The 20,787-nt window shown below is 36.4% G+C and overlaps 3 protein-coding genes and 1 non-coding gene across 5 annotated transcripts; 2 read left to right on the top strand and 2 right to left on the bottom strand.

Moving 5' to 3' along the window:
* The first annotated feature begins 2,165 nt into the window (after positions 1-2,165).
* On the top strand, positions 2,166-2,390 carry LOC129566608 (small nucleolar RNA U3). The gene has a single exon (XR_008687751.1). It is a non-coding gene; the product is annotated as a small nucleolar RNA U3 (small nucleolar RNA).
* Positions 2,391-2,778: 388 nt separating this feature from the next.
* LOC129566409 (uncharacterized protein F54F2.9) lies at positions 2,779-5,127 on the bottom strand. The gene is made up of 6 exons (XM_055442301.1): positions 4,816-5,127; positions 4,574-4,722; positions 4,310-4,481; positions 4,002-4,216; positions 3,657-3,852; positions 2,779-3,511 (listed from the first exon to the last, which is right to left on the bottom strand). The coding sequence occupies exons 1-6, from the start codon at positions 4,966-4,968 to the stop codon at positions 2,831-2,833; spliced, it is 1,566 nt and encodes a 521-aa protein (XP_055298276.1). The 5' UTR covers positions 4,969-5,127; the 3' UTR covers positions 2,779-2,830.
* Positions 5,128-5,895: 768 nt separating this feature from the next.
* LOC129566408 (putative mediator of RNA polymerase II transcription subunit 26) lies at positions 5,896-11,986 on the top strand. 2 transcript variants are annotated; one of them, XM_055442300.1, is made up of 6 exons: positions 5,908-6,660; positions 7,514-7,967; positions 9,667-9,748; positions 9,825-9,909; positions 10,021-10,210; positions 10,319-11,986. In XM_055442300.1, exons 2-6 carry the CDS (start codon positions 7,947-7,949, stop codon positions 11,969-11,971), a joined length of 2,031 nt encoding a protein of 676 aa, XP_055298275.1. In that variant the 5' UTR covers positions 5,908-6,660; positions 7,514-7,946; the 3' UTR covers positions 11,972-11,986. The 2 variants fall into 2 exon arrangements, with proteins under 2 accessions (XP_055298274.1, XP_055298275.1); XM_055442299.1 differs by lacking the exon at positions 7,514-7,967 and having other exon boundaries at positions 5,896-6,660.
* A 2,356-nt stretch (positions 11,987-14,342) lies between these two features.
* Positions 14,343-19,347, bottom strand: LOC129566407 (chromosome-associated kinesin KIF4A-like). Its single transcript, XM_055442298.1, has 10 exons — positions 19,043-19,347; positions 18,757-18,948; positions 18,486-18,648; positions 18,011-18,400; positions 17,755-17,909; positions 17,324-17,631; positions 17,015-17,257; positions 15,815-16,947; positions 15,489-15,729; positions 14,343-14,615 (listed from the first exon to the last, which is right to left on the bottom strand). The coding sequence occupies exons 1-10, from the start codon at positions 19,130-19,132 to the stop codon at positions 14,516-14,518; spliced, it is 3,015 nt and encodes a 1,004-aa protein (XP_055298273.1). The 5' UTR covers positions 19,133-19,347; the 3' UTR covers positions 14,343-14,515.
* Between the last annotated feature and the right edge of the window lie 1,440 nt (positions 19,348-20,787).

Raw genomic sequence — 20,787 nt, 5'->3', positions numbered from 1 at the left:
CTGCAAGCATTATTCAAAACACGTAATTGATTTTTTTTCCCATTTTTCCCTCTTTACCTCTCTGAATATCTTGCAGCCGATTGGCGGCTTGTCTGTAGCACATGCATGCGAGAGATTTTTGCTTGAGAAAAAAATATAAACCGAATAGAATAACAAAACCAAATTATTTGGCATTTAATCGTAGAGAAACCGCCTGAAGAGATCATAATAATTTTCGAATTGTAATGGAGATATCATTTGCTCCATTGTGAGCCTGCATCTGTACATACAATGGCACTGAATTTGGATGTACTTTCAGACAGTGAGAATCGAGCGACTTGTAAACACACATAAAATAATAATAAACGTGAATGAATCGAAATCAAAAGAGTAATCTTTTTTCGATGCCAATTGAAAATTACATTACGTGCTTACACAAACATCGCGGGTGAAAAACATAAAAAAAAACTAACTTTTCTTGTCCAAAATAATTCATTATTTCACTCAGTTCATGCAGAATTGAATACTTTCTTTTGCCAGGTATATACGGAAAAACAAACACTCACGGCGTTGAAGATGTGTAATTTGCTCGTAAATCTTGTGACTAACTTTTAATCAACGTTTTCCCCCCTCAACGAAATTGGTCGTTTTTTATGCTTATTTCGGAAAGTAAATAAATAAATAATCCCATGGCAGAGAAAGAAAGAAAAAAAATCGAATAGAAAATAGTTCCTTATCACTTCAAGTCAGAGAGTTAAGAGTCATTAGAGGTAAAACTGTCGGAAGTAGAAACGAGTTAAGCGGCACTTTTCAATCGTTCTCTGATTAATTAACACAATACAGTTGTTACTGAAGAAACACAATCTTTTTTCGTTACTTACGACTGGCCAAATGAATAACCGAAGAAAAATCAATTTGTGTTTTTCTTGAAACGAAATTCAGTGAAGTAAAGTGAGGAAGCTCACCGTTAATAACAGATTGATATCTCGAAAATTGCTGTGGAAAGGCAAAAAAAGTGTTAGAATTTCAATCAAAATTACAAAATGTTTTTAATTGCCCGATGTATGTTTTTTGTGGTAATGAAAAAAATAACCCTTCGATGCAATAGTTCATCCAATAATACGGCGTGGAATGGGCAGAAAAACGCAATTCCGCGAAATTACGCGAATGCGTTTTTCTATCAGCCAAAAATCAGTTTCAGAAAGGCGAATAAATTATATAAATATTGGTTTACACACACAAGAAAACATATTGGATTGCATTTTTTTGCAGCACATGATCGAATTGATGAAGATGTTTATTATTATCAAAACTATGCCAATCACACGACGCACGCAATTTTATACAATGTTATTTTTTTTGTAAACTTGGTTTCACGCGAGAAAATATGTGAACCGATTATTATTACATGAAAACTGAAAGGCAAAAGAAATTCTTTTTACGAAATTGCCTGCCTCTAATTGGTTTTGTGTAATTTCCAGTATGAACTACTGACGATGCAACAGTCAAAAATAACAGGAAAAAAAACAAAAATATTGAGAATATTTCGAACGACGCTCACTTGAAATGTGCTCTTTGCAGCGCAATAACGAAGAAGCTCCACACAAAAGAGAGATGCGAATTATCGGCGAGAGCAGAGAGGAATGCGAAATAACATTTGTACGGAGAGCATGTTCAATCATTTTTGAGAGACAAATTGTTACTTTTGAAAGCAAAAATCGTTTCCTTCGAAGTTATACAATAAAATCACCAAATCCGAAAATCATCTATATTGGCAACTGTTCAATTCTACATCAAAAATTGATTCAAGAAAATTGGGAAGAATTTTTGAAAAAATCATAAAATCAAAAAACTATACAAAACTTATCGAATCACCACATTCATGGTATAGCATGAGTGAGAATATAAATTTTTCAATAGAAAAAATACTGAATGCTCGCACTGTGTATGTGTATATGGCTCAAAGCAATAGCACGTGCTGTGAATATTTACGTTTATCAGTCTATTGCTATGACGTAGGTACATGCGGTAGCCTCTGCTCTGCCTATAGTCAACAATGCGTACCATAGAACCGTATATACTGTTCAGCTTAGTTCGGTTTTCGTGTTCACATCGTTTGTCTTATAATTCGCTGGTGCAATGTGTGAGCGCAGAGCATAAGTCTCATGGCAAAACAAGCTATCGGCAAGACTATACTTCACAGGATCATTTCTGTAGTATATCTTATACCAACTTTGGCTAAAACCAGAGTGGGACGGCAACCACGATGACGAGTTGTGGTGCTTTATCCGAAAGCGTGAGGGAGATTCGTGTTGGTTATTTGATACACTCTGTGTATCAGAACCCACAATCGTCGATGATCGCGAACCTGCTAACTCAGTGGGCTACGGATAAGGTGCTTTCTGAGTGGCCACCTCTTTTTTTAACTTTTTCACATAAAAATCAATGACTTTGCAAACATTGCGTTTGTTCTATGCCCAATGATGTATGTATGTTTATTCATTTATGCGAATTGAGCGACGTTCAATTCGGTTTTATGAAGTTCGTAACAAATGGAATAAAAAACACCATGAATGTATCATCATGTATAGATTTTGGAAAATAATTTGTTCAATCAAATCATCAGCCGATAAAGAATGAAAATGAATGCGTCTTTGATTCTTCTGTCTTGACATACTTCACCGTTGAAAGACCACCAGATACTTAATTCAGATATCAGTTTGGTTCGCCTAATGAAAACCATTAATTAAACCAGGTCATCAGAAACAAGTTGTTGATATATGCAAATAATAACACATCGATTTGAAATTCGTTTTATTGATACACTCAAAAGTGAAATTTTTTCATCGTTTTACTCATAACTATAGTTATCTTCTTCATCGCTTGAGAACTCCATTCGCTTTTTGCGTTCTTTTCGTTTGTTTCGTGGTTTGCCGCCACTTTTCTTTTCAGCAACTGGTTCTGGTTCGGGTTCTTCTTCGGCTTCATCTTTGACTTCTTCTTCTTCTTCCTCTGGCTGCTCCACACTTTCAACTCTTTCTGTTTCCGATTTTTCTACCTTTTCTTCTGCCTCTAGCTGCGTTGATGCCTCTTTCAATTTCTGTTCTTTGACTTTTTGTACAAGATACTTGTAGCGAGCCAAACACTCTTCTTTCGTTTTTCCTGGTACCGTGTTTGCGATCTTTTGCCATCGATCGCCAGCAGTCGTCTTTGGGTACTTAACTATGGCAGTTTCGAGAAGTTTCTGTTGCTCCTGTGACCATACGGCCTCTGCTGGTTGAGCTTTGTCATCGGTTGCAATTTTTTTCGCTTTCTTCGTAGCTTCTTGAACGATCGCTTCGGCTACACTGTCAGGTCGCTGGCCTGGCTCTTTTAGTCTGGCCGCCATGAACGTCACTTCGTGCACAGATCGATTCATATGTCCAGCGATCACTTCCCATCGGGACAGAGTGCCATTTGGATACTTTTTCGTGAGCCGCGTTAACTCGGACAAATCATCATCCGTCCAAAAACCACCACTCAACACTGGCGCCTGTGAACAGATGGAAATTTATACGTTAGTGATGCGATTAACTTGGTGTGAATTAAAATTGCAATAATTATTGACTTCAAAGTGCGAAAAAGTAAAGAAAAGAAAAGTTTTTTGAATGCAACACTTTTCTTTGATGTGTATATACCTTTGCCTCGACTGCCTTCACACCGGTTCCTTTTGTCAAATTCATATTCAATTTTGAATATCCCTTCAGCTCTTCATCGGTCTTCTCCGTGGCTTTGAATGCGGGCTTTCGCTTTCGCATTCCTTCTTTCTTTGCTTCCTTTTCTTTGGCCAACTCTTCTTCAAGTAATCGCTGTTGTTCAGCTTCCTCAGCCTCTCTGTTTGACAACGAAAAAAGAGATTAAGATTATAAATTCCGCTACTTTTACTTGGTTGAGATTTCCAACTTGAGAATTTCTCGCAAACAATTGATTAAATTTAACGTAAAACTTTTTTTCAGTAAAAAAAATCGTCAAAATCAATTTACCTTCGTTTTTCCTCACGCATTTGCTCTTTGTACTCGTTAATATCGGTGAAGAAATTCTTGATTGTCCGTGGAGTGTTCCAAACACCGCGAACTATTTGAAATGGAAGCGTATTCTTTATGCTCGGTGTCGGTATTTGATTCAACAATTCATCTATGTTCACAGCAGTTTTATTTTTTTTCTGCAATTTTCGGAGTTTTGAGCCGAAAATCTCTTCCTAGAATGGGAAAAACCGGACACATGAGAAACAAGTTGGCTAAATTAGGAACGAATTCAGAAATTGTTCAAATTGAACACAAGCTGAACATACCGCTGTGTATTTCTTTTCGGCATAAACAGCCCAAGCAACAATATACTGTCCAATGGTGAAAATGACAAATACCAAACCGACCATTTCGGCCAGACCCATTTTGCGATAGCGCCGATAATAATACATGGCTGATCTCCAATCGGGCAAACCATCTTTCAGCACTTTATTGTACCTAATCATCGAAAAGAGAATTGAGAATGATTTTAGTTTCAAAATTAAATGAAAACTTGGTTTTTTGTTTTGAAAATGTAATTTTTCTCTTACTTTTCACGTTTGGATGGATCTTTGAGGACTTCATAAACCGAAACTAAATTCCGGAACTGAACATTGGCATCTTCAGCGTCATTTTTGTCTGGATGCAGTACAACCGATAATTGACGGAATGCTTTACGAATTTCAGCTGATGTGGCTGTCTGTAAACGATAAAAATACGTTTAATTTTCAGTATCAATCGCTTCAATTAACCTCACTTATTGAATTAACACAACAATGAATCCCATAATTACCTGTTCAACTTTAAGGATGGTGTAAAAGTTTTTCTCAATACCAATTTCTTCAACCAAATCGTATATTTCTATCTCGTCTTGGTCCCATGCCGACACAATGTCAACATTCAATGCGATTAATGTCAATAAACCTAAAACTCCTATCAATTTCATGATTACAAAATGCCGTATTGTTAATTTCTAGGAAATGTATTTGTTAAAAAAAAACGTTTGCATTGTGTTTACGATGAAAATTGTGCGTTTCCACGTAGGCTCAAAGGGCTGTACTGTGTTGTGTATACGCACTGAATGCCGAGTATCAGAATTATTGACTTGTCAATTGTGAGTGTTTGACGTCTCATTAGAACATATGGTTAAAGGCTGGTTTCGGTTGTCAAGTGGGTCGCATCGAAATGAGGCCTTACTCTGTTGTGGATAAACATGCATAGACCCAACGGTAAACCATAGAATTGAAAGTTGAAAAATGGTAATTTTCAACGGAATTTAAAATCGAAAAATATTATCTTTACCCTTAGCAAAGCTACATCAAATAAAAATTAAAATGTTCGTAAACAATACCATGAATTCAAATTTGCTCTAATTTCTGTACTCAACGAATGAAGTGGAACATATACCCTGATAAATATAAATGTTCCAATTTTCTGTTTTCCTAATTTTATATTTTCATTTCGTTTGTTGTTTTCCTCTTCTTCGCGTTTCTCGTGTTCAAGGGAAGACATGTGAGTATATGTGTTGTGTGTTTGATGTGGGAATGCCTGGCGGTTAGTTTGAAATATGCAAATGAGTGTTGTTCTATGCGACACTTGAAGAGTCAAGGAATGAAAATAAGCACGGGCAATGGTGATGACGACTACGACGGGCAACAGCAACAGCAGTAACGGCACAAGCTCTATCGCGCGCGCGACAACATTCCAAAAAATGGTGTGTTTTGCGTAAGAAGGAAGCGAAAGAGAGAAATTGTCGTACGCGCGTAATGGTTTACGAAAGAAGGATGAATATCGACCCTCCGTCGAACCAGATCATGCGCACTTTGTTATCAACGATACAGCGTTTCACATTTCATGGCAAACAAGCCAAGTTGTTGTGGTGTGGTGGTATGGTGCGATAGAACGATGAGAAATAATCGCTTCGCATCGACGAGAAATTCTATTCAGAGTGCTGTAAACTGATTTTCGTCGTTCATTCATTTTTCGTTTTGTTCCATTAGAAAATGGTATTTCGTCGTGGAGAAGACAAAGAGATTTTTACGTGAAACAAAAAAGAGACAACGACGAGGACACAGTGGTCGTGCATAAAGTGCTAAGTTCGGCAATTGATTCAATTAAATTGTCGAAAGAGCAGCATGAAATTGCTGCAGCTAATTAATAAATTATTGTAATAGATATTTCATATATATATATATATAATTTTTATACGGTGTACGAAAAATAGAGAGAAAGGAGTTGAGAGTTCCTATATGTGACGAAATTTGGAATTTGGCGAGGTGTTGTGTGAATGTGCTACATTTTGTTTGGGCAAAAAGAAGAACAAAGGCGACGTCGAAAACGACGAAAAATCTGCAGCCAAAAAGGAAGTGAAAATTCGTTTGAGTTTTTCTCTCTCTCTATCATCCGCTCTCTGTGCGTCTCTCTCTCTCCCTTCATTTTGGGCTGCCCCGTGTGAAAAGTGATTGAAAATCGGTGTGTGTGAGAATTGATTGTGGGGACGCGAGGGGAGGCATACAATGCCATTGGCGCATTGTAGCTGTAATTCGATAAATTTGACGACAATACGAAAATGTTACAGTATGGATACTTCATGATTTTCACTGGATTCGTCATCGTTATTGCTGCGCCAATTATATCCGTGAGACTATTTTCGTTCCTATACAAAACAATCTCTTAGCAATCCTTTGTTTGATCAACGATATATGAAGCAATTTTACTTTCTTTTGTTATCGTTGGTGTTGGTTCTTTTTCTTTCGATTTTTTCGTTCAGTTCTCTTTCCGTTCATATTTACATGGCCGAAACAAAATTTCTTTAATGCTATTTCATTGCATTAAAATCGATAGAATATTGATGCAAAGCAAAAAAAAACAATTGAGAATCCATCCGTTCTAGTTAGAAAGCAGCTAAGCTAAGCCAAGCGCTAACCATATACTAATCAATTATATTTTCATTGTTAAGTCCATATTTATTACAGTTGGCAAGAGAATTAAGTGTTACATTGACCGTTGTTTCTGTTCATTTTCTTTTTTTCTGTTCCAATATATCAAAGAAAACGGTGTATATATAGGTGTATTTGAATTTTTGCGTTTTATTCATTCTTTTTTTTCCCTCGGTTAAATGCCTGATGAATTTCAGCGTCAATTGCCAAGCAAAAAGAGAGTGAAAAAAAATGTGTACAAAAAACATGTGTGTACGATTCCTTTGTTTTCGTATCCATTTTGGATTCTTATATATCCATATCCATCATATATAACCATATTGTAAATGTCTATAGCATACTCTCTGTCACTCCAGCTGAATAACTCTCGTGTTCTGTTTATCCTGTTTTCCGTATCATAATACGTTTTTTTTTCTTTTATTGTTGTTTATTATTGCTGTTGTTGTTGTTGTTGTTGATAGAAAATGAAAATTGTTGGTATAACACGTGAATATACAGAATATTTCATTTAAATTGAAAATCTTTTTATCTTTGTTTCGTATTTATTTTCAGTGGTAATCAACAAAATGCAAATTACATAAAAACACTATAGAAAAAAAACACAGAGAAAAAGAATCTTTTTTTAAAAATCAAAATAGAAGTCAAACCAATAACCAAATGACGTATTATGTGATTTCGCTAACAGTTACGTAGATAAAAGACAAAAAAAACACACACACTTAAAAAATACTTACATACAAAACGCTTCGTTACATGTTGTGTCGATCGAAAACCAATAAAACTAACCACGCCACACACGAAAATCGAACACACATTATCGCGAAATATCCTTTCTTCAACTTCATTTCTTCCTACTTCTCTTCTACATCAACCACATCACATCCTCACAGTAGAGCGTGTGGATTAAACATTGTTTTCGGGCATCGCAAGCAATTGCTCACGAAATTTAAGCAAAGTGTATAACGTAGTGGGAAGCTTTTTGATTATGCATAAAACTGAGTCACTAGTAAATACAATACATATATAATCTCTATTTTTAATTTAACAAAAAAATTGTACCATTTTCTTATTGAACTAGATGAAAAGCCATTACATTTTTGGAAAACCAATTTTATTTAGAACGAAAAGCAATCATAAAAAAAAACTCTAGATTTTTTGCATAATGCTTGTTTTTAGCGTTACATTTTGTCCCCAATTTACATTTTGCTTGTGTTTTTTTCCCTCTATCTCGTTCAATTTCAACAATTTCGACAAAGTTTGCTCATTTACTGCATTTATAAATGAAAATAGATTGTTTAAAACCGACCGAATAGTGACGGTGGTGGTGGTGGTGTTGTTGTTGCTACTGGAATACTTTTATTTGTTGTGAAAAAAATATTTGCTGTTATGCTTTGGAATGGTACGCCCGGAACTAAATGTGTGCTCATATGTGAACGGCGCGTGAATTTATCCACTTCAAGCCAGAAATTCAGTTAACGAAAACTTTTTTTTTAACAAACACACAACATTTTTTGTTTTAACTTTCTCCCTCATTCTCTCTAGCACACTAATTCTCCCACTTCATTTTTTGTTCCGAAAATTTTACAAACAAATCACCACGTGTGAAAAATACAGGAAAAAAAATCGTTATCCTTTTCCATGGTGTTTTTTTTCCATACATGTAAATATCCATGTGTGTCCTTCTCAATTCATCAACAAACACAAGCCGAAGCCACGGTTTTTTCTTTCACTCTCTTTCTTTTGAAACGCTTCTAATTTAGTTTTTCATTGTCATCCAGCTACAAATTGTGTGTTGTTTACATATTCAACACGAAAAAATATGTATATTGTATGCTTTTGTAGAAACAGTGTCCTTTTGAGCTTGGTGGTTGCCACACGACATTTTTGTTAATTTTTTTAAAAGTTTCCATTAGACTTAACAATTTGTGTGATAAACTCCCCGATATTCATAATATATTCTATTCCATCCATTAACACGATTCAGTTCGCCCTTCGATCAATATACAAAGAACCGAGGAGAAAAGGGGAAAAAAGAAGCAACAGCGATTGATTAATTTTTCTGAAATCATTTTCCAACATAGTATATAATATTCCAAGCCGCTCTCACCCACGGCTTGCTTGCTTGCTTCTCAAATTGACAAACTTTTCTCTAGTCTAGTGAACACTTGAAAAGCGTAAAAAGCGTTTCATCTCAATTTCTCTGTCTCTCTCGCTCGTTTTCTGTCTGCATTTCGTTCGTTCATCTGTCCGTCCGTTCGCTCGCTCGCTCTCACACACTCATTCATCCCCAGTTGCCGTCATCGTTCTATAAATATCATATTATTTTTAATGAAATTTTAAAATAGAACAGAAATGGCGAAAATTTCCATAGATTTTAGTTAACATGTTTTTTTTAGTGATTGTGTAGTGCTGTTCATTCTAGCATGAGACTCCAAACGAGCCTGTTGTGTGTCGCTTTATTTATTTAAATCCATAATTAATTTTTCGGAATGGAATTTTCTGAGTAAATCTTATTATCTTACTTACAAGTCCTGCGCGTGTGTGTTTTTCGTATTATTTTTGTTTTTGCATTTTGTGTTAACTGGATTCTGCGAACAATTGAAATCGAAACATTTTTCTACCCAACAATAAACAAAACACGTATTTATTTAACGAGAGAAAAAGGCAGCGTAAATAATATTGTTTGTATGTTTCAACTGAAAAAGGTGTCGGCTCGGTCTTGTGAAGGAGGTCATCGGTGCAGTCCACCCAAAGAATGCTGCCCCCAAGGCTGTTGCTACTTATACGGTACGTTCATTGATTGTTTCCTCAGAGAATGCATTTTATTTCTCGATTTCAAAATGTTCTAAATGGATATTTACAGCACCGCCGAGTGCGCCAAAGGCACAAGTACCCAATAATACATCGCACGTGCTCAACCTATTCTTCATAAATCACTGGTTTTTCTGGTAATTTTTTTGTTTTCAATTTTCACTATTGAGTCCCTACAGTCACACCGTAATTCATTCCGAAAAAATTGTGTTACTAAAAAAAACTGTTTGTCTTTGCTCTTTTCGCAGGTGTACGATATTTGCAATAGTGATTGCGATACTGTGTGCATGTTCGTTGTGGAAAAAGCGGCGTCAAATATGTGGCTGGGGCTCACCTCGGCCACATTCACAATCGGGTGATTCGACTGGGTCTTGCTATGCTCCACCGCAATACAGTCGATGTACATCGTTCCATCATGCGCCACCGCCGTATGCTGAGGTTCGTATTTCAGCATCAAAAATCATCAACGTTTACCTAATTAATTAATTGAATGTCACCATTTCGTTTTTTATTTCTCTTCTTCTCTGTATCGATTCGATCGATCAGGTTACAAACAAGCCCGACTTGTATCCGCTGGTGTTTTCGTGCAACAATTCGGACAATGGAAAAAATGGTGCGAGCTATTTAATGGTTCAATACTTTCGTAATTACATAGTTCGACCGGTGGGTTCGTTGTCAGCAACGAGTACCGTTGATTCGTTGAGTTCGAGTTTTATTTGCAATGCAAACGAAGCAAACACCTTGATACCGCCACCATATTCACGGGCCGGTAGCCCAAATTTGCCAATGAACATCCAGGATTATTCGTCGATGCCGCGGTCCGCATCGCAAATGTGCACATTGGAGCAAGGGCAAAATCAACGATCCATTCCCGTTGTCATGACAAACAGCAATTTGGACGGCGAACAAATTACATTGTATCGACACTACCATGATTTCACCCATGAAACGGCCGACGTGGGCGGCATTGGTGGTGGCGATGACACTTCATACGTTCAATTTCGACGCACATCAAATAGTGTTAGTTTCCAAGAATTGCAAAGCAACAGCACTAACGAAAACCAACCCAGTCCACCATACAATGGCACCAACAACAATATTCGGGCTAATCCAAACTATAACACAATGACAAATAACGCTGATACTCTCGATGATTTAAATAGTGACTTAAGTAAACCATGCAATGTGATAGCCGATGCCCAATCGTTGAGTACACAAAAAACATTTGATATGATGAACAATGCGACAATAGTGCACGAGCAACTAAACCACAAGAATAACATCAGCAGCAACCAAAACAACAGTAACAGCACAAAAGCCAAATGCAAACCATTGCAAACTAGTTTATCGTATAGCAATAGTTCGAACGGATTCTTCGATTCATACGATTCAATTGATGACGATGCAAATGATTGTGGTTTGAATATGCCGATTGCCGGACGTTCGTTGATTGTGTCAACGCCTACTGGAGCCACGCATCGTGATTTCAACGATCTGAATGGGCCGTTGCGCAAGCATCGACACGATAAATTCGATGTGATCAATGAAAATAAGCCGCTGAATGTGTCCGCTTCGTTGCCATTCAGCGAAGAGTCACCGGTAAATGGGGAAATTTTGAAGAAATACGGCATGGCCATGAGAGGATACACTGATTCAATGAGCGGTTCGGCTGTATCAAGTTTGGCCAATTTCGATTCACCAACGTCACCGCCACAGGCCACCAGCCCAACCGGGGAAATTCGTGAGCTTCTCGAGCAAATACGTCAATTACAACAGAATGCGAACAGTCCCGATGGTTTTGCATCATCACAACACGAGGTCCAAAGCGGTGCGGCGACCACAATATCGAATGAATCATCGTCATTGGGTGGTGGAGCCGATGCTTACGATGGCGATGAATCGTCCACATCAAACAGTATGTTAAATAAAATTCAACAACAACAACCGAACCAAAGGCCTTCAACTTTACAGCAAAATCGACGATCGTATCCACGTACGCGATTCTTTGCCATGTCAGCTGCCAAAAATTTACGTAGCCCAATCGGTAGCAGTAATATTTTAAGTTTTAACCGGAATCGCAAAGGTTGGATATCGAAATCGGCACCGACCACACCCGGCACCACAATGCCAGCGTCCTACATCAACGACGACAGTCCGCTGTTAAACGAACACGACGAAGACGCCGAACCAAACGCATAAAAAATAAACCAAAAACAGAGGGAAAAAATACACAAACCAACTGCTCACCAACTGCGCGCAAAAAACAGCGTTCAAATTCAACCGTTGTACATATTATTTAACACACAGCACACAAGAAAAGGGACATGTGTTTAGAAAGAGAGAGAGAGAGTAAATTGAGAAATTAAACATTCATATTTATTTCGTGCACATAAACATTGAAATTCCGCAGAAATATGTTGAAATTTAGCCACTTATTTACATACGACAAACAACCGATTTGTGTCCGTTTCTTTGCTGTTCGTTAGAATCAAAAGTGCTCAAAAATAGACAGAAAAAGTGACCGTAATCGTAAATGAAATTGTCAAGCGGAAGAAGGATGTGTGTTATTTTTCGTAATGAAAAATGCAAGCGACCATTCGACCGCAAATTATTCTTCTATTGCAGTGATATTTGACTCACGTTACACACAGACACAGACACACACACACACGTGTTCGTGTTGTCTTACATAAAATACAATAGCGGCTCATGTAAATAGAGATGTAATCGAATTATGCACATACAGCCCATACTCACATACTCACTCATTTACACACCACGCCACTTGATATTTCATGATTTTTTAATTAAGTTTGCAAAAGGATCTCTCCCCCCTTCACACATATATATATAGACAAGCATCCATGTTCGGTGAGAGAAAAAAGGTTGAAGAAGAAGAAGAAAAGGAAGAAAACACCGTTGGTTGGATTGAAATGTGAGTGAATATTTAAATTCGGGACGACGTATTGAATAATTAAAACGGTGTGTGTTACTTCTTCTGCTGCTGCTGCTGTTGCAAATGTCATGAATAATTCACACCCAATGTGGATTAAGTCTTTCAATATCCCCCTCTCACTCACACACACTCACATTCACGTAGGCTAAAATTATACGCAGAATAGAATTTTAATAGCCAAGTATATATTTGATGTAAATATATTTTTTTTCCGAAGCCAAAGACCAAGTTTAAGGCTATGAAGAACAACAAGAACCATACTAAGTACTTTACATCTGCTTTGAGGAAACATTTTTAATTCGAATTGGATTGATAGCAATTTGGAAAATTTGCTCGTTTGCACCAAAAAATAAAACTACTAATACTAATATTACATGTTGAAGCACACAAACCAATGGGCAAGTGAGAACCATTTTCAAAATTTGAGCATATTCATTTATTACGCATCAATCGTGAGAATCACGGGGAGACACATTTGAAATTAAATGCTATTTTGTTACAGTTAAGCAAATAAGGGTTATTAGTGATACAACAAAAAAAAAATGACGAATTGGTGATTACTTTTTTGACAGATAAAGAAAACGACTGAAAGAAAAAAACACAACCAATTTTCAGAGATAGACGCAATCGAAAAAAAAAGTTTGCTTTGTATTTTTATAGAATCCGAATAGAGACAATGAACGTTGTGGCTTTTGGCGCCGAGATTGAGATAAAAAAATTTAGAAAATGTGCACGCAACATGCATCATATAATCAAATTTCGAATGAGATTGAAACCTATTTGAAGAAGACATAAAAAAACCAATGAACATTTAACACACACACAATTTTTTTAGGATATGTTTACGATTTTGAAATTCAATTTGCTGCACATGATATACCCTACATTTGAGCAACAACAACAACAACCAAAAAATGACTAAAAAAATTTAAAACTGTGTTTCTGTGTTTGTCACAATTTTTTTTTAAATGCTTAATCATCTAAATGTAAATTGGTCCGTATAAAAAAATTTGGTTTTTCATTAACTAACTAATAAATTTAGGAGGAAAAGGAGTGACGTAGCTAGAACCAAATCGAGCTCATTTTTCATTTTTAAGTCGAATTTTTTTTATATATCTATTAAAAAGAAGGAAGATGGAAAAGAAAAGAACAACCGAAAATTCTGTCGGCAATCTTAAGGGTATAAGAAATTGCTACAAAATCAAATTTAAAAATTATATTGCCAAAATCGTTTTCGAAATGATCTCTGTCTCTGATTTTCGTTTTAAACAGTTTAATTTTTTGTTTGGCATCATTTGGTGCCCATCAACGGCTAATCACATCGAAATCTAGACAAAATTTCGATTTTGCGCCTTCAGTTTGACTACAACAACAAATAAATTCGACTGTTTTCAACATGTGGGGAAAAAGAAATTCTTTAGAAGAGCTAATTCATTTGAAACTGACAACAACAACCACAAAAATATTAAATAAACAGAACTGTTTTAATAAAAACAAAATCGTGATCATCGCAAATTAATATGATATTATATTCTGTATAATGGAACAAAACATTGAATAAAAATCGACAAAACAATTCAAATGCTTGTTGTTCTTTCTTCATCCAGACTCATATTTGTTTTTATTTGGATTTCAATTGATTTTTTTTATTGAATATATACTTATCGATAGTTACATATATATACTGGGATATCAATAAATCTATGTTCCTACAACGAATGCGAAACTCGTTTTCTATTATATCGGTTTTCTTTTAAATGATTTTTTTTTATTTGATTTGCTTTCGTTTAAACGATCAGGTTGTTTTGCATCAAAAATTTCTGGTGAGCCTTATCCGACCAAAAGACCTTCATGCTATCAATGTTTACGAATTCACCGTGAAGGGCCCTGAAATGAAACAAACGAACGAATAAAAATTCCAATAAAAAATGTTGATCAATAAATGCAAACACATTTTAAAATGATTGAGTGCAAAGGATAAGAGCACACAAAGTCTATGTCAACATGGAAATAGGCAATCAAACCATTTTCGGTGTCAATGGCAAATTCACACATTTGAACCCGAAACAAACGTCAAAGCGTTCATTTTATTTTATTGCATTGCATTTATGACATGCGACATGCAATCGTTTCGTTAGACTTTGAAAATAAATCTGGCTAGGTTTTTTTCCCCTTTGTTCGGTAACCATGACACACAATCGTGGTTCAGACTATTTTGAATGCCATTGATTGATGGGCCGTGAGATTAGAGATTGTTTTTTCTTTGTTTTTGATTAACCCTTTATCACATTTCGGTTCCTAAAGTAACCAGATACGCCAGACGCTATAGCTATGAAACCACTGAATATTTTTACATTCTTGTTTGGAAACAAATGTAGGGAAATGAACTAGCTTTCATTTGATACTTTACAGGCTACAATCGGCTGGCTGAATGGAAAGTTTTTTCTGTTCATGTACTGCTGTAAAAAAAATGCGAAATTATAGCAGAATTCCACATTTTTCCTCCTCTTATCTTGTGGGTTTGTACATTCTTTCCAATTGTCAAATTAGGACTCGTAGGACCAAAACACATCAATTTAACTTTCTGCATCATTAGTTTTATGAAATTTAATTTTTTCATTTGACTCTTTTCCGATTTTCTCGACAAATACGCAATTTTTCAAAAATTTAAGTATGAGGTCTTTCTCTATTTATCGTGGCACAAAACATATATCAAAATGATTCAAAAACAAAAAATTGTGCATCAAAGGGTTAAATTACCTGTAGTTGAAAATTGTGACGGCTTTCTTGGGGCCAATCGTCGCCAATTTACCAATGTCCTTTACCGTTCCAGTGTTAAGGATATGCAGAACCGCTCTGTTGTTCTCAATCAATATTGATGCCACATTTGGTGTTGGGACTGGCGTTGCGGCTACTATTGCACTAGACGTGGCGTTAGTCTTTGCTTTTGTCGCTTTTGGTGTTTTTGGTTTCGCTTTTGCTCGTGACGTCTTACGATTAGCTGAAATTACAACGTATAGTAAAATCAATTGAATGAAAAATAAATATCTCAAGCAAAAATGTTGCCAATAAACACGATTACTCACATCCAGTTCGTGTAACTTTGGCACGCTTTGGTTTCCGAGTGTCTAAAGTTTCCATCTGCGATGAGGCCCGCTTCAAATTTTGCTGGTATTTGAAAATGTTTTCGATTCGATGCAATATAATGCGTGGTGAGAATGCAAACCGAATGGTTTTGGTACGATCGATGACCGGCGGTTGGGGTGTTTTTGGTGTTTCTGCTTCGAATTGCTCTGGAATCGAATTCACAGCCGTTTGTTGATCAGCCAATGAGTATTCAACGTCAGGGTAAGAATATTCATTGCAATTTGCCATCGCTGGCTCCTCGTACTCAACGTCAGGGTAAGAATATTCAACGCAATTTGCCATCGATGGCTCCTCGTTGTGAATTTTTTTCACAATTTTGTACATCGATGTCACTTCGAGATCTGGAGCTTTTTCCACTTTTCGGAATACTAATGGTGATACGAATTGGTTTAAGACTTCATCCGCCACATCCGAAATGGTATCATCAAATATTGGGTCATAATTTTGTGTGACCTGTGACAGTTCAGACTTCGCAACAGAAACGTCTTCTTGGATCGATGCGCAAGCGAAAATAGATTTTTCGATCGTTTTTTCCGACGCTTCTTCGATAGAGTTCACTTCTGTTACCTCGGTAATCACATCGAGATGCGGAAATGATATTTCTGAGCTCAATATTGCGGTTTCACCTTGCTCATTGACACAAGGTGGCGGCAAATCAACCGGAATATGGTTGGTCGAAGTGACCATCAATATTTTTTGCTCATCTTGATCCACATCCATTGGAGTATCAATTGCAGTTTGTGGAATGATATTTTCAATCATGGTCACGTCATTGGGCGTGTCATCCAGAGTTGAATCATCTTCATTCATTACCGCTAATTCATGCTTCTCCACCGTTTGATGGATTTTGATTGGTGTGGTTGGATCAATGCAATTTTTCATAGGTGATTGTACTGACGTCTGCGGTGGTGACGGTGACGGTGATGGTGATGGTGACGGTGACGGCAACGGTGATGACAATGGTGATGATTGAATTATTGATGGTACTGGCTTAATATCTTTCACATCATTTTGTTCATCGATTTGTCCATCGTTTTCCTTAAACTGGCTACCAACGGCCTTGATGACGTTACTAAAATTCGAAAATGGTCAGAATTTGAAATATTTTGTGGGAATTTAATTGATCGTTGACGACTTACTTGATAAGTTGTTCACGCATTGGTGTTTTAACTAAGGTTTTAAGAGTTTGAGCTAATTGCTTTCTAATCATTTCCGTCTGATTGAGTTGTACTTGATTCACATTTGATGGCTCAGGTGTAATTGGCTCAACTTCAATTACACTCGACGATGACGCATTCCAATTGTCGCAACTCAAGATGGAATCGTTTACGAACTTTGTATCATTCTCCTCCGTTGGGAACAAATTGATGACAGCTTTTGGTCTGGTAATGCAATAAAAAAGATAAAATCAAATGAAAAACCTACAAATATATAGTTGATATTCATACTTTTTCGCTTGACCACCGACCGAACTGCGAAGATTCCTATTTGACTGGTTTAGGCTCGTCTTCTTCGATGTGGAACTTATTGCTGACATTCGACTGTGGTGCTTCGATGCACTCGAACTGACATTCGATGATACAAATGGTCTGCGTGGTTCACTCATTTGCTTTGACAAGAGCGACGATTTGTTGTGTATTGGAAATGGCCGCTTGAATGGCGTGAATGATTTGATTGAATTTCTCGCTTTCAGCGATGAATTCGTTGTTTTCAGTGTTCGGCTGACATTAGCTTGCTTGACCGGTGTCATTGATTTCTATTCAATAAAAAGAAAAATTGATTGAAATTCAATTAAAATTTGGATTTGTCCGCAAAAAGTCAATACTGAATAGCAAAACATGGTAAATTGCTACTAAATTGAATAGCACAAAACATTTACCCTATAATTGATGACGAGTTCTTTCATTTGTGGTGTCATTTTCATTTTTTTTGCCTCGCATACAAACCGTAGCGTGGCCAACGTTTCGCCTCTATCGTCTTTGTACGGACTAATACAGCCCAATAAAGTCAAATACGAGCGTAAATTCAGCGAATCTATGGAAAGAACAATAAATGTTATGCATTTTGGAAATCAAATATCTGACAATATGTAAAGTGGATTCGGCAACACAAAAAATGGGGAAAGAAACACAAACCTTGTAAAAGCTTAGTGATGACCGAGTCTCTGAATGGAATATGAGTGTCGGGGCGGGCAGATGCCATTGCATCAATTACTCGTTTGAATGCTGTCAAACCTTCGTTGATGCTCTTCCCTTCGGCGTGAGCTTGACCCGTGTTCCCAGTCTTTCGAAAGCCTTCTGAGCCGGCCAAATCCACCAAATTGATTACCGTCGGTCTGATAGAATTATCTTTTTGTGTGACATTCAAATAAATGGTGAATATCACATGCGAACGAGAGCTGATCGAATTCATTTTTGTTTCGCGGACTCGTCGTTTTTCAATGCCCGCTGATAGCAACGTCAATACTTCCGCTGCAGTGTTCACCAATTGCTTAGAGCCTGTTTTTGTCCGATGATTTGGATGTTCTGTAAAATATGAATTTGATGCTCTTTAGTGGAATTGGAAAAAAATGCACCGAAAATAATTCAGAATGAATGCCTTTGTCCGTACCTTTTGTGTAGAATGGCTTTTCGCCAGTTGAGTTCAACAAATCAAACGCTTGATTGTTGTAAACTTCAATAAACGATATTTGCATTTGAAATTGGGGCGCATTTTTGTGGGAAAACAGTGAATTCAATACACGCGTGACTATGCCACTGTTCTCTGGATCCACCTATGAGAAACAACAATGAAAACAAAGTAAAATTATTCGAAATTTTACGAACACAATAACATTGGTTAATTGTTCGATTTAAAAAAATTGTTTCGTTCAATTGCTTACACTGCGTTCAAAGCCCATGGTATACGTTTTGCCGCTGCCCGTTTGACCCGTGGCCAAGAATGTAAAGTCAAAGCCTTCAATCGCTTTGTCAATCAGTGGCTTCACCAAAACATCGAACACTTCACTCTGTTCTGAACTGTCAAACACAGTATCAACCATAAACGGCTCCGAATTCCCTTGCACGCTGATAATCTATCAAAATAAATGAAAAGAAATTTGTGACAAAATACTACAAAAATGAATCCAATCCAATTGAGACGCTCAACAATTGCTTTGGTATATTTACTTTGTTGTTCACTTTTTCAATGACAACTTCCTTGTTTTCGGTTTTTGGACGCCACCGAATCGCTGTTTTCACATGTTCATTCTTTTTCATGGTTTTTTCTTCATGCAAACAGTACAATTCACTTATTTTACTTCCGAAAATATTCAGAAAATCATTGAATATACAAACACAATAGATAAAAAAAAACTTGAAACATTCGATCGTCGACACTTCACATACATGCAATACAGTTTTCAGTTAAACATTCACTTCAACGACGTTTTTTGAAACCAACTCACGCACACAATGAAACAACATCAACTTTGTAAGGTGACTGCTTCGTTCAGTTTTGACAGTTCGGGCTATCTGACTCAATCAGTTTGGAGTGCGTTCGGGCTGGTTGTTTATCGCTGTAAATTTTAAAACTGAACAAACAACGATTACCGATGGTATATTGTTCTTCAATTCTAAGAGAATAATGGAATAAAAGAAGCAAGCAAACACTTCCAATATTCATAAAATGGAGAAAAATTGATTTTTTCTGTAGAAAATGCTTCTTTTTGTTCTTAGCTTAATGAATGCTTAGCGGTAATAGCAAAAAAAGGCCATAATTATAGCAGTATCATTTACATTCGATTAAATTTCATAGTTTTTTTTTTGGAAATATTGTGATATCAACTCACTTTTAGTCATGCTCAATTTCTCAATGTCGATTACATCCGAATTGAAATTCCAGTAGCTGTGGTCGATAGTGTTTCAACAAAATGATTAGTATTAAGATCAATTTATCCGAAAAACTTGATTCGAATTTTTCTTCGTGAAAAAAAAATGCGATTTTTCTTGAATAAATTTGGTAGTTTTTTATTCAAATTTTATTTAGTCAAAATGAAATACACTGTGTTGAGGTCGCTACAATGCATATTTTAACACATTCATTCAACGTCCTTTATTCCGTTCATTCGGTCATGTTTTAGAGCCGTGAACGAAGTTCTGCATGTGAAGTTGCGATGGAATTAGTGATTGAGAGTCGGTCATTGTTCACCTGTTTCGATAACTCTTCTATCATGCGTGGAGCTTCATCAAGACGATGTTTAAATGTTGCGATGTGAATTTTCTGTGCACAAAGCATGAACTTTTAGTCAAATGGACTTAATTCTTGTGGTCGCATAAATTCATCACTTTTAACAATTCTACGATAGTTTCACTGAGATGAATTGGACTCAAATTGATATTCATATAGTTGTGGAAATCGATATCAATTTGCCCAATTTTGATAGTCAGATGTTCTAAATGTTATACAAATCAAACAGCAAAGACTATTTTCTTCGTTTATCCTGAAATGTAATGGACTCAACTACTTTAGGGTATGTTCGAGTCGTTTTTCAATTCAATGGAAAATGTATTGATTCTGATTGTTCGTTATATTAGAAGAAATTGGTTTCATTCTATTTTTCGATCGTTATTGTTTGCGTTTTCCGTAGAAATTTATCCAACTTTCTAGAAAATAATAAGCAAATAACTCAAGTCGGTGACCGAAACAAGACCCACGCATTCATATTCATGGAACATTGGAACATCGTCACATTTTTGACGCATGTTTTTAAATTGTTTCACGAAAATAATCTATTTTAAGCGTTTGGAAACCCAATTTTGGATTTCGTTTTCTTCACAGTTTTATCCATAGTTGAATTTAAATGCCGTCATCAATAGACCGATCCACACGTAAGTATCGATAACAGTAAATTCAACAATGACGTATTTTGGAT

Source organism: Sitodiplosis mosellana, unplaced genomic scaffold (assembly GCF_009176505.1).
Source record: "Sitodiplosis mosellana isolate CC-2019 unplaced genomic scaffold, AAFC_SMos_1.0 Smas_scaffold_3, whole genome shotgun sequence".
NCBI classification, from domain to species: domain Eukaryota; kingdom Metazoa; phylum Arthropoda; class Insecta; order Diptera; family Cecidomyiidae; genus Sitodiplosis; species Sitodiplosis mosellana.
Note: the sequence above shows the minus strand (reverse complement) of the source record. Positions and strands in the feature narration are given on the sequence as shown.